The sequence below is a fragment of the Oncorhynchus masou genome, chromosome 6 (assembly GCF_036934945.1).
Source record: "Oncorhynchus masou masou isolate Uvic2021 chromosome 6, UVic_Omas_1.1, whole genome shotgun sequence".
Lineage (NCBI taxonomy): Eukaryota > Metazoa > Chordata > Actinopteri > Salmoniformes > Salmonidae > Oncorhynchus > Oncorhynchus masou.
In genome coordinates, this window is record NC_088217.1 from 2280280 (window position 1) to 2295539 (window position 15260).

The 15260-nt window shown below is 52.9% G+C and overlaps 1 protein-coding gene across 2 annotated transcripts in view; it reads right to left on the bottom strand.

The window, feature by feature from the left end:
- Positions 1-15260, bottom strand: part of LOC135541266 (constitutive coactivator of PPAR-gamma-like protein 1 homolog) — a 76480-nt gene that overhangs the window by 21382 nt on the left and 39838 nt on the right. For both annotated transcript variants that reach the window (XM_064967377.1, XM_064967376.1), the window contains exons 13-14: positions 8400-8609; positions 4709-4886 (exon numbers count right to left, since the gene is read on the bottom strand). In XM_064967377.1, the coding sequence (XP_064823449.1) occupies positions 4709-4886; positions 8400-8609 (388 nt within the window). The remainder of the gene's footprint in view (positions 1-4708; positions 4887-8399; positions 8610-15260) is intronic.

Consider the following 15260-nt stretch of genomic DNA (forward strand, 5'->3'; position numbering starts at 1 on the left):
AACACTAAACACTGGCCAGGACGACCATAACACTAGCCAGGACGACCATAACACTACACACTGGCCAGGTCACCCATAACACTGGCCAGGTCGACCATAACACTAAACACTGGCCAGGTCGACCATAACACTAAACACTGGCCAGGACCACCATAACACTGGCCAGGACCACCATAACACTGGCCAGGACCACCATAACACTGGCCAGGACCACCATAACACTGGCCAGGACCACCATAACACTGGCCAGGACCACCATAACACTAAACACTGGCCAGGACGACCATAACACTAGCCAGGACGACCATAACACTAAACACTGGCCAGGACGACCATAACACTAGCCAGGACGACCATAACACTAGCCAGGACGACCATAACACTACACACTGGCCAGGTCACCCATAACACTGGCCAGGTCGACCATAACACTAAACACTGGCCAGGTCGACCATAACACTGGCCAGGACGACCATAACACTGGCCAGGACGACCATAACACTAAACATTGGCCAGGACGACCATAACACTGGCCAGGACGACCATAACACTAGCCAGGACGACCATAACACTAAACACTGGCCAGGTCGACCATAACACTAAACACTGGCCAGGTCGACCATAACACTAAACACTGGCCAGGACGACCATAACACTGGCCAGGATGACCATAACACTAAACACTGGCCAGGATGACCATAACACTAAACACTGGCCAGGACGACCATAACACTAAACACTGGCCAGGTCGACCATAACACTGGCCAGGTCGACCATAACACTGGCCAGGTCGACCATAACACTGGCCAGGTCGACCATAACACTAGCCAGGACGACCATAACACTAGCCAGGACGACCATAACACTACACACTGGCCAGGTCACCCATAATACTGGCCAGGTCGACCATAACACTAAACACTGGCCAGGTCGACCATAACACTGGCCAGGACAACCATAACACTGGCCAGGACAACCATAACACTGGCCAGGACAACCATAACACTGGCCAGGACAACCATAACACTAAACACTGGCCAGGACGACCATTACACTGGCCAGGTCGACCATAACACTAAACACTGGCCAGGTCGACCATAACACTAAACACTGGCCAGGTCGACCATAACACCGGCCAGGTCGACCATAACACCGGCCAGGTCGACCATAACACCGGCCAGGTCGACCATAACACTGGCCAGGTCGACCATAACACTGGCCAGGACGACCATAACACTGGCCAGGACCACCATAACACTGGCCAGGACCACCATAACACTGGCCAGGACCACCATAACACTGGCCAGGACGACCATAACACTGGCCAGGACCACCATAACACCGGCCAGGACGACCATTACACTAAACACTGGCCAGGACGACCATTACACTGGCCAGGTCGACCATAACACTAAACACTGGCCAGGTCGACCATAACACTAAACACTGGCCAGGTCGACCATAACACCGGCCAGGTCGACCATAACACCGGCCAGGTCGACCATAACACCGGCCAGGTCGACCATAACACCGGCCAGGTCGACCATAACACCGGCCAGGACGACCATAACACCGGCCAGGACGACCATTACACTAAACACTGGCCAGGACGACCATTACACTGGCCAGGTCGACCATAACACTAAACACTGGCCAGGTCGACCATAACACTAAACACTGGCCAGGTCGACCATAACACCGGCCAGGTCGACCATAACACCGGCCAGGTCGACCATAACACCGGCCAGGTCGACCATAACACAGGCCAGGTCGACCATAACACCGGCCAGGTCGACCATAACACCGGCCAGGTCGACCATAACACTAAACACCGGCCAGGTCGGCCAGGACGACAATAACACTGGCCAGGACCACCATAACACTGGCCAGGACCACCATAACACTGGCCAGGACCACCATAACACTGGCCAGGACCACCATAACACTGGCCAGGACCACCATAACACCGGCCAGGACCACCATAACACCGGCCAGGTCGACCATAACACCGGCCAGGACGACCATAACACCGGCCAGGTCGACCATAACACTAAACACCGGCCAGGTCGGCCAGGACGACCATAACACTGGCCAGGACCACCATAACACTGGCCAGGACCACCATAACACTGGCCAGGACCACCATAACACTGGCCAGGACCACCATAACACTGGCCAGGACCACCATAACACTAAACACTGGCCAGGACCACCATAACACTGGCCAGGTCGACCAGAACATTGGTCAGGACGACCATAACACTAAACACTGGCCAGGACGACCATAACACTAAACACTGGCCAGGACGACCATAACACTAAACACTGGCCAGGACGACCATAACACTGGCCAGGTCGACCATAACACTAAACACTGGCCAGGTCGACCATAACACTAAGCACTGGCCAGGACGACCATAACACTAAACACTGGCCAGGTCGACCATAACACTAAACACTGGCCAGGTCGACCATAACACTAAACACTGGCCAGGTCGACCATAACACTAAACACTGGCCAGGACGACCATAACACTAAACACTGGCCAGGTCGACCATAACACTAAACACTGGCCAGGACGACCATAACACTGGCCAGGACGACCATAACACTAAACACTGGCCAGGACGACCATAACACTAAACACTGGCCAGGTCGACCATAACACTAAACACTGGCCAGGTCGACCATAACACTAAACACTGGCCAGGACGACCATAACACTAAACACTGGCCAGGTCGACCATAACACTAAACACTGGCCAGGACGACCATAACACTGGCCAGGACGACCATAACACTGGCCAGGACGACCATAACACTAAACACTGGCCAGGACGACCATAACACTAAACACTGGCCAGGACGACCATAACACTAAACACTGTCCAGGACGACCATAACACTAAACACTGGCCAGGTCGACCATAACACTGGCCAGGTCGACCATAACACTAAACACTGGCCAGGACGACCATAACACTAAACACTGGCCAGGACGACCATAACACTGGCCAGGTCGACCATAACACTGAACGCTGGCCAGGACCACCATAACACTGGCCAGGACCACCATAACACTGGCCAGGACCACCATAACACTGGCCAGGACCACCATAACACTAAACACTGGCCAGGTCGACCATAACACTGGCCAGGTCGACCATAACACTGGCCAGGACGACCATAACACCGGCCAGGTCGACCATAACACCGGCCAGGTCGACCATAACACCGGCCAGGTCGACCATAACACCGGCCAGGTCGACCATAACACCGGCCAGGTCGACCATAACACCGGCCAGGACGACCATAACACCGGCCAGGACGACCATAACACTAAACACCGGCCAGGACGACCATAACACCGGCCAGGTCGACCATAACACTAAACACCGGCCAGGTCGGCCAGGACGACCATAACACTGGCCAGGACGACCATAACACTGGCCAGGACCACCATAACACTGGCCAGGACCACCATAACACTGGCCAGGACCACCATAACACTGGCCAGGACCACCATAACACTGGCCAGGACCACCATAACACTGGCCAGGACCACCATAACACTGGCCAGGACGACCATAACACTAAACACTGGCCAGGACAACCATAACACTAAACACTGGCCAGGACGACCATAACACTAAACACTGGCCAGGACGACCATAACACTAAAAACTGTCCAGGTCGACCATAACACTAAACACTGGCCAGGTCGACCATAACACTGGCCAGGTCGACCATAACACTAAACACTGGCCAGGACGACCATAACACTAAACACTGGCCAGGACGACCATAACACTGGCCAGGTCGACCATAACACTGAACGCTGGCCAGGACCACCATAACACTGGCCAGGACCACCATAACACTGGCCAGGACCACCATAACACTGGCCAGGACCACCATAACACTGGCCAGGACCACCATAACACTGGCCAGGACCACCATAACACTGGCCAGGTCGACCAGAACATTGGTCAGGACGACCATAACACTAAACACTGGCCAGGACGACCATAACACTGAACACTGGCCAGGACGACCATAACACTGAACACTGGTCAGGACGACCATAACACTCTCCCCACAGTGGAGAGCCCCCCATACTGGTCTCTAAGTACAGTCGTGGCCAAAAAGTTGAGGAACAGTTTGGTGACGAACAATGCCTTTTCCAGCATGATGGGGCACCTTGCTATAAGGCAAAAGTGATATCTCAGTGGCTTGGGGAAGAAGACATCGATATTTGGGGTCCATGGCCAGGAAACTCCCCAGACCTTAATTCCATTGAGAACTTGTGGTCAATCCTCAAGAGGCTGGTGGACAAACTAAAACCCTCAAATTCTGACAAACTCCAAACATTGATTATGCAAGAAAGGGCTGCCACCAGTCAGGATGTGGCCCAGAAGTTAATTGACAGCATGCCAGGGCGGATTGCAGAGGTCTTGAAAAAGAAGGGTCAACACTGCAGATATTGACTCTTTGCATCAACTTCATGTAATTGTCAATAAAAGCCTTTGACACTTATGAAATGCTTGTAATTATTCTTCAGTGTTCCATAGTAACATCTGACAAAAATATCTAAAGATACTGAAGCAGCAGACTTTGTGGAAATTAATATTTGCGTCATTCTCAAAACTTTTGGCCACGACTGTACACTACAATCTGTGAAAGTAGAATCAATGATTGGTCTCTTACGAGGCATGCCCATGCTCCTGCTCCTGCCCTGCAGTGGCATCATGTGGGGCGGGGGGTAGAAGGCCCCCCCTGGGGGGTAGAAAGGCATGGCGTGGGGGTGGGGGGGAGGAGGTGGCGAGAAGTTAAGCCCCTCCAGGATGCTCTGACGCATTTTCTTCACCTTGTTCACCAGATCCACCTGGGGACACAGAGGACAGAGAGAGAGAGAGGGGGACACAGAGAGAGAGAGGGGGACACAGAGGACACAGAGAGAGAGAGGGGGACACAGAGAGAGACAGACAGAGGACACAGAGAGAGAGAGGGGACACAGAGAGAGAGAGGGGGACACAGAGAGAGAGAGAGAGAGAGAGAGAGAGAGAGGGGGACACAGAGAGAGAGAGAGAGGGGGGACACAGAGAGAGAGAGAGAGGGGGACACAGAGAGAGAGAGAGAGGGGGACACAGAGAGAGAGAGAGAGGGGGACACAGAGAGAGAGAGAGAGGGACACAGAGAGAGAGAGAGAGAGGGGGACACAGAGAGAGAGAGGGACAGAGAGAGAGAGAGGGGGGACACAGAGAGAGACACAGAGAGAGAGAGAGAGGGACACAGAGAGAGAGAGAGGGGGACACAGAGAGAGACACAGAGAGAGAGGGGGACACAGAGAGAGAGGGGGACACAGAGAGAGAGGGGGACACAGAAAGAGAGGGGGACACAGAGAGAGAGGGGGACACAGAGAGAGAGAGGGGGACACAGAGAGAGAGAGAGAGAGAGAGAGGGGGGACAGAGAGAGAGAGAGAGAGAGAGAGAGGGGGGACACAGAGAGAGAGAGAGAGAGGGGGACACAGAGAGAGAGAGGGACAGAGAGAGAGAGAGAGAGGGGGACACAGAGAGAGACAGAGAGAGAGAGAGGGACAGAGAGAGAGAGAGAGAGGGGGACACAGAGAGAGAGAGGGGGACACAGAGAGAGAGGGGGACACAGAGAGAGAGGGGGACACAGAGAGAGAGGGGGACACAGAGAGAGAGGGGGACACAGAGAGAGAGGGGGACACAGAGAGAGGGGGACAGACGGGGGGACACCGAGAGAGAGAGAGAGAGAGAGAGAGAGAGAGAGAGAGAGAGAGAGAGAGAGGGGGACAGAGAGAGAGAGAGAGGGGGGACAGAGAGAGAGAGAGAGAGGGGGGACAGACAGAGAGAGAGAGGGGGACAGACAGAGAGAGAGAGAGGGGGACAGACAGAGAGAGAGAGGGGGACAGACAGAGAGAGAGAGGGGGACAGACAGAGAGAGAGAGGGGGGACAGACAGAGAGAGAGAGAGGGGGGACAGACAGAGAGAGAGAGAGGGGGGACAGACAGAGGACAGAGAGAGAGGGAGGGGTGACAGACAGAGGACACAGAGCGAGAGAGAGGGGGGTCACAGAAAGAGAGGGGGGACAGAGAGAGAGGTGGATGATTGAAGTTAATGGTTTATCAAAGCTCTCCACCTCAGGGCCTGAACTACCGCACTCCAGTAGTTAAGGGCTTGAGAATAAGTTGACAAGTGTGACAAGGTGAATCAGGTGTGCTCATTTAGGAATAACTGTTGGTGTCCCTGAAGACGGGTTTGAGAGATACCTGACCATAGTACTGGTCTAGGTTATAGATGAGACTAGAACAGTACTGGTCTAGGTTATAGATGAGACTAGAATAGTACTGGGTTTGTCTCTGTGTAGATACCTGACCATAGTACTGGTCTAGGTTATAGATGAGACTAGAATAGTACTGGGTTTGTCTCTGTGTAGATACCTGACCATAGTACTGGTCTAGGTTATAGATGAGACTAGAATAGTACTGGTCTAGGTTATAGATGAGACTAGAACAGTACTGGTCTAGGTTATAGATGAGACTAGAATAGTACTGGTCTAGGTTATAGATGAGACTAGAACAGTACTGGGTTGTCTCTGTGTAGATACCTGACCATAGTACTGGTCTAGGTTATAGATGAGACTAGAATAGTACTGGGTTTGTCTCTGTGTAGATACCTGACCATAGTACTGGTCTAGGTTATAGATGAGACTAGAATAGTACTGGTCTAGGTTATAGATGAGACTAGAACAGTACTGGTCTAGGTTATAGATGAGACTAGAACAGTACTGGGTTTGTCTCTGTGTAGATACCTGACCATAGTACTGGTCTAGGTTATAGATGAGACTAGAACAGTACTGGGTTTGTCTCTGTGTAGATACCTGACCATAGTACTGGTCTAGGTTATAGATGAGACTAGAACAGTACTGGTCTAGGTTATAGATGAGACTAGAACAGTACTGGGTTTGTCTCTGTGTAGATACCTGACCATAGTACTGGTCTAGGTTATAGATGAGACTAGAACAGTACTGGTCTAGGTTATAGATGAGACTAGAATAGTACTGGGTTTGTCTCTGTGTAGATACCTGACCATAGTACTGGTCTAGGTTATAGATGAGACTAGAATAGTACTGGTCTAGGTTATAGATGAGACTAGAACAGTACTGGTCTAGGTTATAGATGAGACTAGAACAGTACTGGGTTTGTCTCTGTGTAGATACCTGACCATAGTACTGGTCTAGGTTATAGATGAGACTAGAACAGTACTGGGTTTGTCTCTGTGTAGATACCTGACCATAGTACTGGTCTAGGTTATAGATGAGACTAGAACAGTACTGGTCTAGGTTATAGATGAGACTAGAACAGTACTGGGTTTGTCTCTGTGTAGATACCTGACCATAGTACTGGTCTAGGTTATAGATGAGACTAGAACAGTACTGGGTTTGTCTCTGTGTAGATACCTGACCATAGTACTGGTCTAGGTTATAGATGAGACTAGAACAGTACTGGGTTTGTCTCTGTGTAGATACCTGACCATAGTACTGGTCTAGGTTATAGATGAGACTAGAATAGTACTGGTCTAGGTTATAGATGAGACTAGAACAGTACTGGTCTAGGTTATAGATGAGACTAGAATAGTACTGGGTTTGTCTCTGTGTAGATACCTGACCATAGTACTGGTCTAGGTTATAGATGAGACTAGAATAGTACTGGTCTAGGTTATAGATGAGACTAGAACAGTACTGGGTTTGTCTCTGTGTAGATACCTGACCATAGTACTGGTCTAGGCTATAGATGAGACTAGAACAGTACTGGTCTAGGTTATAGATGAGACTAGAACAGTACTGGTCTAGGTTATAGATGAGACTAGAACAGTACTGGTCTAGGTTATAGATGAGACTAGAACAGTACTGGTCTAGGTTATAGATGAGACTAGAACAGTACTGGTCTAGGTTATAGATGAGACTAGAACAGTACTGGGTTTGTCTCTGTGTAGATACCTGACCATAGTACTGGTCTAGGTTATAGATGAGACTAGAACAGTACTGGTCTAGGTTATAGATGAGACTAGAACAGTACTGGTCTAGGTTATAGATGAGACTAGAACAGTACTGGTCTAGGTTATAGATGAGACTAGAATAGTACTGGGTTTGTCTCTGTGTAGATACCTGACCATAGTACTGGTCTAGGTTAAAGATGAGACTAGAACAGTACTGGTCTAGGTTATAGATGAGACTAGAACAGTACTGGTCTAGGTTATAGATGAGACTAGAACAGTACTGGGTTTGTCTCTGTGTAGATACCTGACCATAGTACTGGTCTAGGTTATAGATGAGACTAGAACAGTACTGGGTTTGTCTCTGTGTAGATACCTGACCATCACAGAGGTCGATGAGCGGGGCCTTGTCCCGAATGGCCCGGATCAGTTTGCTCTGCAGCAGCTTGCCGTCAAAGTACATCCACGGGCAGCAGTGCTCCCAGGGGATTGGCTGGCCACACACATCGTTGGCCAATAAGGCCATGTCCACGCCGCTCATGAACAGAGCAGCCAGCTGCACGCCGCGGGGGTCCAGATTATCAATCTGCAGGGAGAGACAAGTTAGAGAACAACTCACAGTGACGGGAATAGTGGGTCACAGTCCACCGCTTTTACAGACTCCTGCTATCAGGAGAAACCCTGGGAGTGAAAGGGCAAGCTAACCGGACCTACTCCTAGATACGCTCCTGGTGGGGGGGGGGGGGGGGGTACACTCCTGGTGGGGGGGGGTACGCTCCTGGTGGGGGGGGGGGGGATATCAAGGATACACTCCTGGTGGGGGGGGATATCAAGGATACACTCCTGGTGGGGGGGGGATATCAAGGATACACTCCTGGTGGGGGGGGGATATCAAGGATACACTCCTGGTGGTGGGGGGGGGATATCAAGGATACACTCCTGGTGGGGGGGGGATATCAAGGATACACTCCTGGTGGGGGGGGGATATCAAGGATACACTCCTGGTGGGGGGGGGGATATCAAGGATACACTCCTGGTGGGGGGGATATCAAGGATACACTCCTGGTGGGGGGGGGGGGATATCAAGGATATACTCCTGGTGGGAGGGGGATATCAAGGATACACTCCTGGTGGGGGGGGGATATCAAGGATACACTCCTGGTGGGGGGGGGGATATCAAGGATACACTCCTGGTGGGGGGGATATCAAGGATACACTCCTGGTGGGAGGGGGATATCAAGGATACACTCCTGGTGGGGGGGGATATCAAGGATACACTCCTGGGGGGGGGGGTATCAAGGATACACTCCTGGTGGGAGGGGGATATCAAGGATACACTCCTGGTGGGGGGGGGATATCAAGGATACACTCCTGGTGGGAGGGGGGATATCAAGGATACACTCCTGGTGGGGAGGGGGATATCAAGGATACACCCCTGGTGGGGGGGGGTATCAAGGATACACTCCCCGGGGGGGGGGGATATCAAGGATACACTCCTGGTGGGGGGGGGGGATATCAAGGATACACTCCTGGTGGGGGGGATATCAAGGATACACTCCTGGTGGGGGGGGATATCAAGGATACACTCCTGGTGGGGGGGGGATATCAAGGATACACTCCTGGTGGGGGGGGATATCAAGGATACACTCCTGGTGGGGGGGGATATCAAGGATACACTCCTGGTGGGAGGGGGTATCAAGGATACACTCCTGGTGGGGGGATATCAAGGATATACTTCTGGTGGGGGGGGGGGATATCAAGGATACACTCCTGGTGGGGGGATATCAAGGATACACTCCTGGTGGGAGGGGGGATATCAAGGATACACTCCTGGTGGGGGGGGGGGGGATATCAAGGATATACTTCTGGTGGGGGGGGGGGATATCAAGGATATACTTCTGGTGGGGGGGGATATCAAGGATACACTCCTGGTGGGGGGGATATCAAGGATATACTTCTGGTGGGGGGGGATATCAAGGATACACTCCTGGTGGGGGGATATCAAGGATACACTCCTGGTGGGGGGGGGGGGGTATCAAGGATACACTCCTGGGGGGGGGGGTATCAAGGATACACTCCTGGTGGGGTGGGGGGGTATCAAGGATACACTCCTGGTGGGGGGGATATCAAGGATACACTCCTGGTGGGGGGGGATATCAAGGATACACTCCTGGTGGGGGGGGATATCAAGGATACACTCCTGGTGGGAGGGGGGTATCAAGGATACACTCCTGGTGGGGGGGATATCAAGGATATACTTCTGGTGGGGGGGGATATCAAGGATACACTCCTGGTGGGGGGATATCAAGGATACACTCCTGGTGGGAGGGGGGATATCAAGGATACACTCCTGGTGGGGGGGGGGGATATCAAGGATATACTTCTGGTGGGGGGGGGGGATATCAAGGATATACTTCTGGTGGGGGGGGGATATCAAGGATACACTCCTGGGGGGGGATATCAAGGATATACTTCTGGTGGGGGGGGGGGGATATCAAGGATACACTCCTGGTGGGGGGGGATATCAAGGATACACTCCTGGTGGGGGGGGGGGGGTATCAAGGATACACTCCTGGTCCACTACAGGGGGGGGGTATCAAGGATACACTCCTGGTGGGGTGGGGGGGGGTATCAAGGATACACTCCTGGTGGGGGGATATCAAGGATACACTCCTGGTGGGGGGGGGGATATCAAGGATACACTCCTGGTGGGGGGGGATATCAAGGATACACTCCCGGTGGGGGGGATATCAAGGATACACTCCCGGTGGGGGGAATATCAAGGATACACTCCCGGTGGGGGGGATATCAAGGATACACTCCTGGTGGGAGGGGATATCAAGGATACACTCCTGGTGGGGGGGGGGATATCAAGGATACACTCCTGGTGGGGGGGGGTACACTCCTGGTGGGGGGGGTACACTCCTGGTGGGGGGGGGGGTACACTCCTGGTGAGGGGGGATATCAAGGATACACTCCTGGTGGGGGGGGATATCAAGGATACACTCCTGGTGGGGGGGGGGGGGGTACACTCCTGGTGGGGGGGGGGGGTACACTCCTGGTGGGGGGGGGGGGTACACTCCTGGTGGGGGCGGGGGGTACACTCCTGGTGGGGGGGGGTACACTCCTGGTGGGGGGGGGGGGGGGGTTACACTCCTGGTGGGGGGTGGGGGGTACACTCCTGGTGGGGGGGGGGGTACACTCCTGGTGGGGGGGGGGTACACTCCTGGGGGGGGGGATACACTCCTGGTGGGGGGGGGGGGGGGGGGATCAAGGATACACTCCTGGTGGGGGGATATCAAGGATACACTCCTGGTGGGGGGGTATCAAGGATACACTCCTGGTGGGGGGTATCAAGGATACACTCCTGGTGGGGGGGTATCAAGGATACACTCCTGGTGGGGGGGGGGGGTATCAAGGATACACTCCTGGTGGGGGGGGGTATCAAGGATACACTCCTGGTAACCCCCCAGGGGGGATATCCACTACAGTAGTAACCCCCCAGTAGTAGTAACCCCCCAGTAGTAACCCTCCACTACAGTAGTAACCCCCCCAGTAGTAACCCCCCCAGTAGTAACCCCTCCACTACAGTAGTAACCCTCCACTACAGTAGTAACCCCCCCAGTAGCAGTAGTAACCCCCCCACTACAGTAGTAACCCCCACTACAGTAGTAACCCCCCAGTAGTAACCCCTCCACTACAGTAGTAACCCCCAGTAGTAACCCCCCAGTAGTAACCCCCCAGTAGTAACCCCTCCCCAGTAGTAACCCTCCCTACAGTAGTAACCCCCCCCAGTAGTAACCCCCACTACAGTAGTAACCCCCCCCAGTAGTAACCCCTCCACTACAGTAGTAACCCCCCAGTAGTAACCCCCCCAGTAGTAACCCCCCTACAGTAGTAACCCCCCCTACAGTAGTAACCCCCCAGTAGTAACCCTCCACTACAGTAGTAACCCTCCCTACAGTAGTAACCCCCCAGTAGTAACCCCCCACTACAGTAGTAACCCACACAGTAGTAACCCCCCAGTAGTAACCCCCCACAGTAGTAACCCCCCAGTAGTAACCCTCCACCAGTAGTAACTACAGTAGTAACCCCCCAGTAGTAACCCCTCCACTACAGTAGTAACCCCCCAGTAGTAACCCTCCACCCAGTAGTAACCCTCCACTAGTAGTAACCCCCCAGTAGTAACCCCCCCAGTAGTAACCCCCCCCAGTAGTAACCCTCCTCTACAGTAGTAACCCTCCCAGTAGTAACCCTCCACTACAGTAGTAACCCTCCACTACAGTAGTAACCCCTCCACTACAGTAGTAACCCTCCCAGTAGTAACCCCCCCAGTAGTAACCCTCCACTACAGTAGTAACCCCCCTACAGTAGTAACCCCCCTACAGTAGTAACCCCCCAGTAGTAACCCTCCACTACAGTAGTAACCCTCCACTACAGTAGTAACCCTCCCTACAGTAGTAACCCCTCCAGTAGTAACCCCCAGTAGTAGTAACCCCCCAGTAGTAACCACTACAGTAGTAACCCTCCACTACAGTAGTAACCCCCCAGTAGTAACCCTCCCCCAGTAGTAACCCCCCCAGTAGTAACCCCCCAGTAGTAACCCCTCCACTACAGTAGTAACCCCCAGTAGTAACCCCCCCAGTAGTAAGTAGTAACCCACCCAGTAGTAACCCCCCAGTAGTAACCCCCCCAGTAGTAACCCTCCACTAGTAACCCCCAGTAGTAACCCCCTCCACTACAGTAGTAACCCCCCCAGTAGTAACCCCCCAGTAGTAACCCCCCCAGTAGTAACCCCCCAGTAGTAACCCCCCACTAACCCCCACTACAGTAGTAACAGTAGTAACCCTCCCAGTAGTAACCCCCCCTCCACTACAGTAGTAACCCCCCAGTAGTAACCAGTAGTAACCCTCCACTACAGTAGTAACCCCCCAGTAGTAACCCTCCCAGTAGTAACCCCCCAGTAGTAACCCTCCCCAGTAGTAACCCTCCACTAACAGTAGTAACCCTCCCCAGTAGTAACCCCCCACTACAGTAGTAACCCTCTCAGTAGTAACCCCTCCACTACAGTAGTAACCCCCCAGTAGTAACCTAGTAACCCTCCACTACAGTAGTAACCCTCCCAGTAGTAACCCCCCCAGTAGTAACCTAGTAACCCTCCACTACAGTAGTAACCCTCCCAGTAGTAACCCTCCACTACAGTAGTAACCCTCCCAGTAGTAACCCCTCCACTACAGTAGTAACCCCCCCAGTAGTAACCCTCCACTACAGTAGTAACCCCCCCAGTAGTAACCTAGTAACCCTCCACTACAGTAGTAACCCTCCCAGTAGTAACCCTCCACTACAGTAGTAACCCCCCCAGTAGTAACCCTCCACTACAGTAGTAACCCTCCACTACAGTAGTAACCCTCCACTACAGTAGTAACCCCCCCAGTAGTAACCCCCCACTACAGTAGTAACCCCCCAGTAGTAACCCTCCACTACAGTAGTAACCCCTCCACTACAGTAGTAACCCTCCACTACAGTAGTAACCCTCCACTACAGTAGTAACCCCCCCAGTAGTAACCCCCCCAGTAGTAACCCCCCCAGTAGTAACCCCCCAGTAGTAACCCTCCACTACAGTAGTAACCCCCCCAGTAGTAACCCCCCAGTAGTAACCCCCCAGTAGTAACCCCCCAGTAGTAACCCCCCCTCCCAGTAGTAACCCCCCACTACAGTAGTAACCCTCCACTACAGTAGTAACCCCCCACTACAGTAGTAACCCCCAGTAGTAACCCCCCAGTAGTAACCCACACAGTAGTAACCCACACAGTAGTAACCCACACAGTAGTAACCCCCCAGTAGTAAGACCCCCACTACAGTAGTAACCCACACAGTAGTAAACTAGTAACCCTCCACTACAGTAGTAACCCCCCAGTAGTAACCCCCACTACAGTAGTAACCCCCCAGTAGTAACCCCCACTACAGTAGTAACCCCCCCAGTAGTAACCCCCCAGGAGTAAACTAGTAACCCTCCACTACAGTAGTAACCCCCCAGTAGTAACCCCCCACTACAGTAGTAACCCCCCAGTAGTAAACTAGTAACCCTCCACTACAGTAGTAATCCCCCCAGTAGTAAGTAGTAACCCCCAGTAGTAACCCCCCAGTAGTAACCCCCCAGTAGTAACCCCCCAGTAGTAACCCACACAGTAGTAACCCCCCCAGTAGTAACCCCCCAGTAGTAACCCCCCAGTAGTAACCCACACAGTAGTAACCCCCCAGTAGTAACCCCCCAGTAGTAACCCTCCCAGTAGTAACCCCCACTACAGTAGTAACCCTCCACTACAGTAGTAACCCCCCACTACAGTAGTAACCCCCCCAGTAGTAACCCCCCAGTAGTAACCCACACAGTAGTAACCCACACAGTAGTAACCCACACAGTAGTAACCCCCCAGTAGTAAGACCCCCACTACAGTAGTAACCCACACAGTAGTAAACTAGTAACCCTCCACTACAGTAGTAACCCCCCAGTAGTAACCCCCCACTACAGTAGTAACCCCCCAGTAGTAACCCCCCACTACAGTAGTAACCCCCCAGTAGTAACCCCCCAGGAGTAAACTAGTAACCCTCCACTACAGTAGTAATCCCCCCAGTAGTAACCCCCCAGTAGTAACCCCCCAGTAGTAACCCCCCAGTAGTAACCCCCAGTAGTAACCCACACAGTAGTAACCCCCCAGTAGTAACCCCCCCCAGTAGTAACCCCCCAGTAGTAACCCACACAGTAGTAACCCCCCAGTAGTAACCCCCCAGTAGTAACCCCCAGTAGTAACCCCCCAGTAGTAACCCCCACCACAGTAGTAACCCCCAATAACAGCAGTCCACAGAGCAAAGCACTGCAAGCAGAGCGGTCACAGCCCATTCCCCCAGCCAGCCGACAGTCAGCCCATTCAACCAGCCACACTGAGCCAGCCAACCAACCACACAGCCAGCCAACCACACAGCCAGCCAACCACACAGCCAGCCAACCACACAGCCAGCCAACCACACAGCCAGCCAACCACACAGCCAGCCACGTAGCCATCCAGCCAGGCATTCACACAGACGACCATAACAGCAGATCAGAAGCAGCTGGTTCATGTTTAGAGTAGTTAAGCACATTATTGTTGAGACAATATGAGCAGTGTCCTGTAGAACCACCTAGAGTCTCGTCAGTCCACCTATCCTCTCTGAGAAACATGTTGAAATGGACCAACTCAGA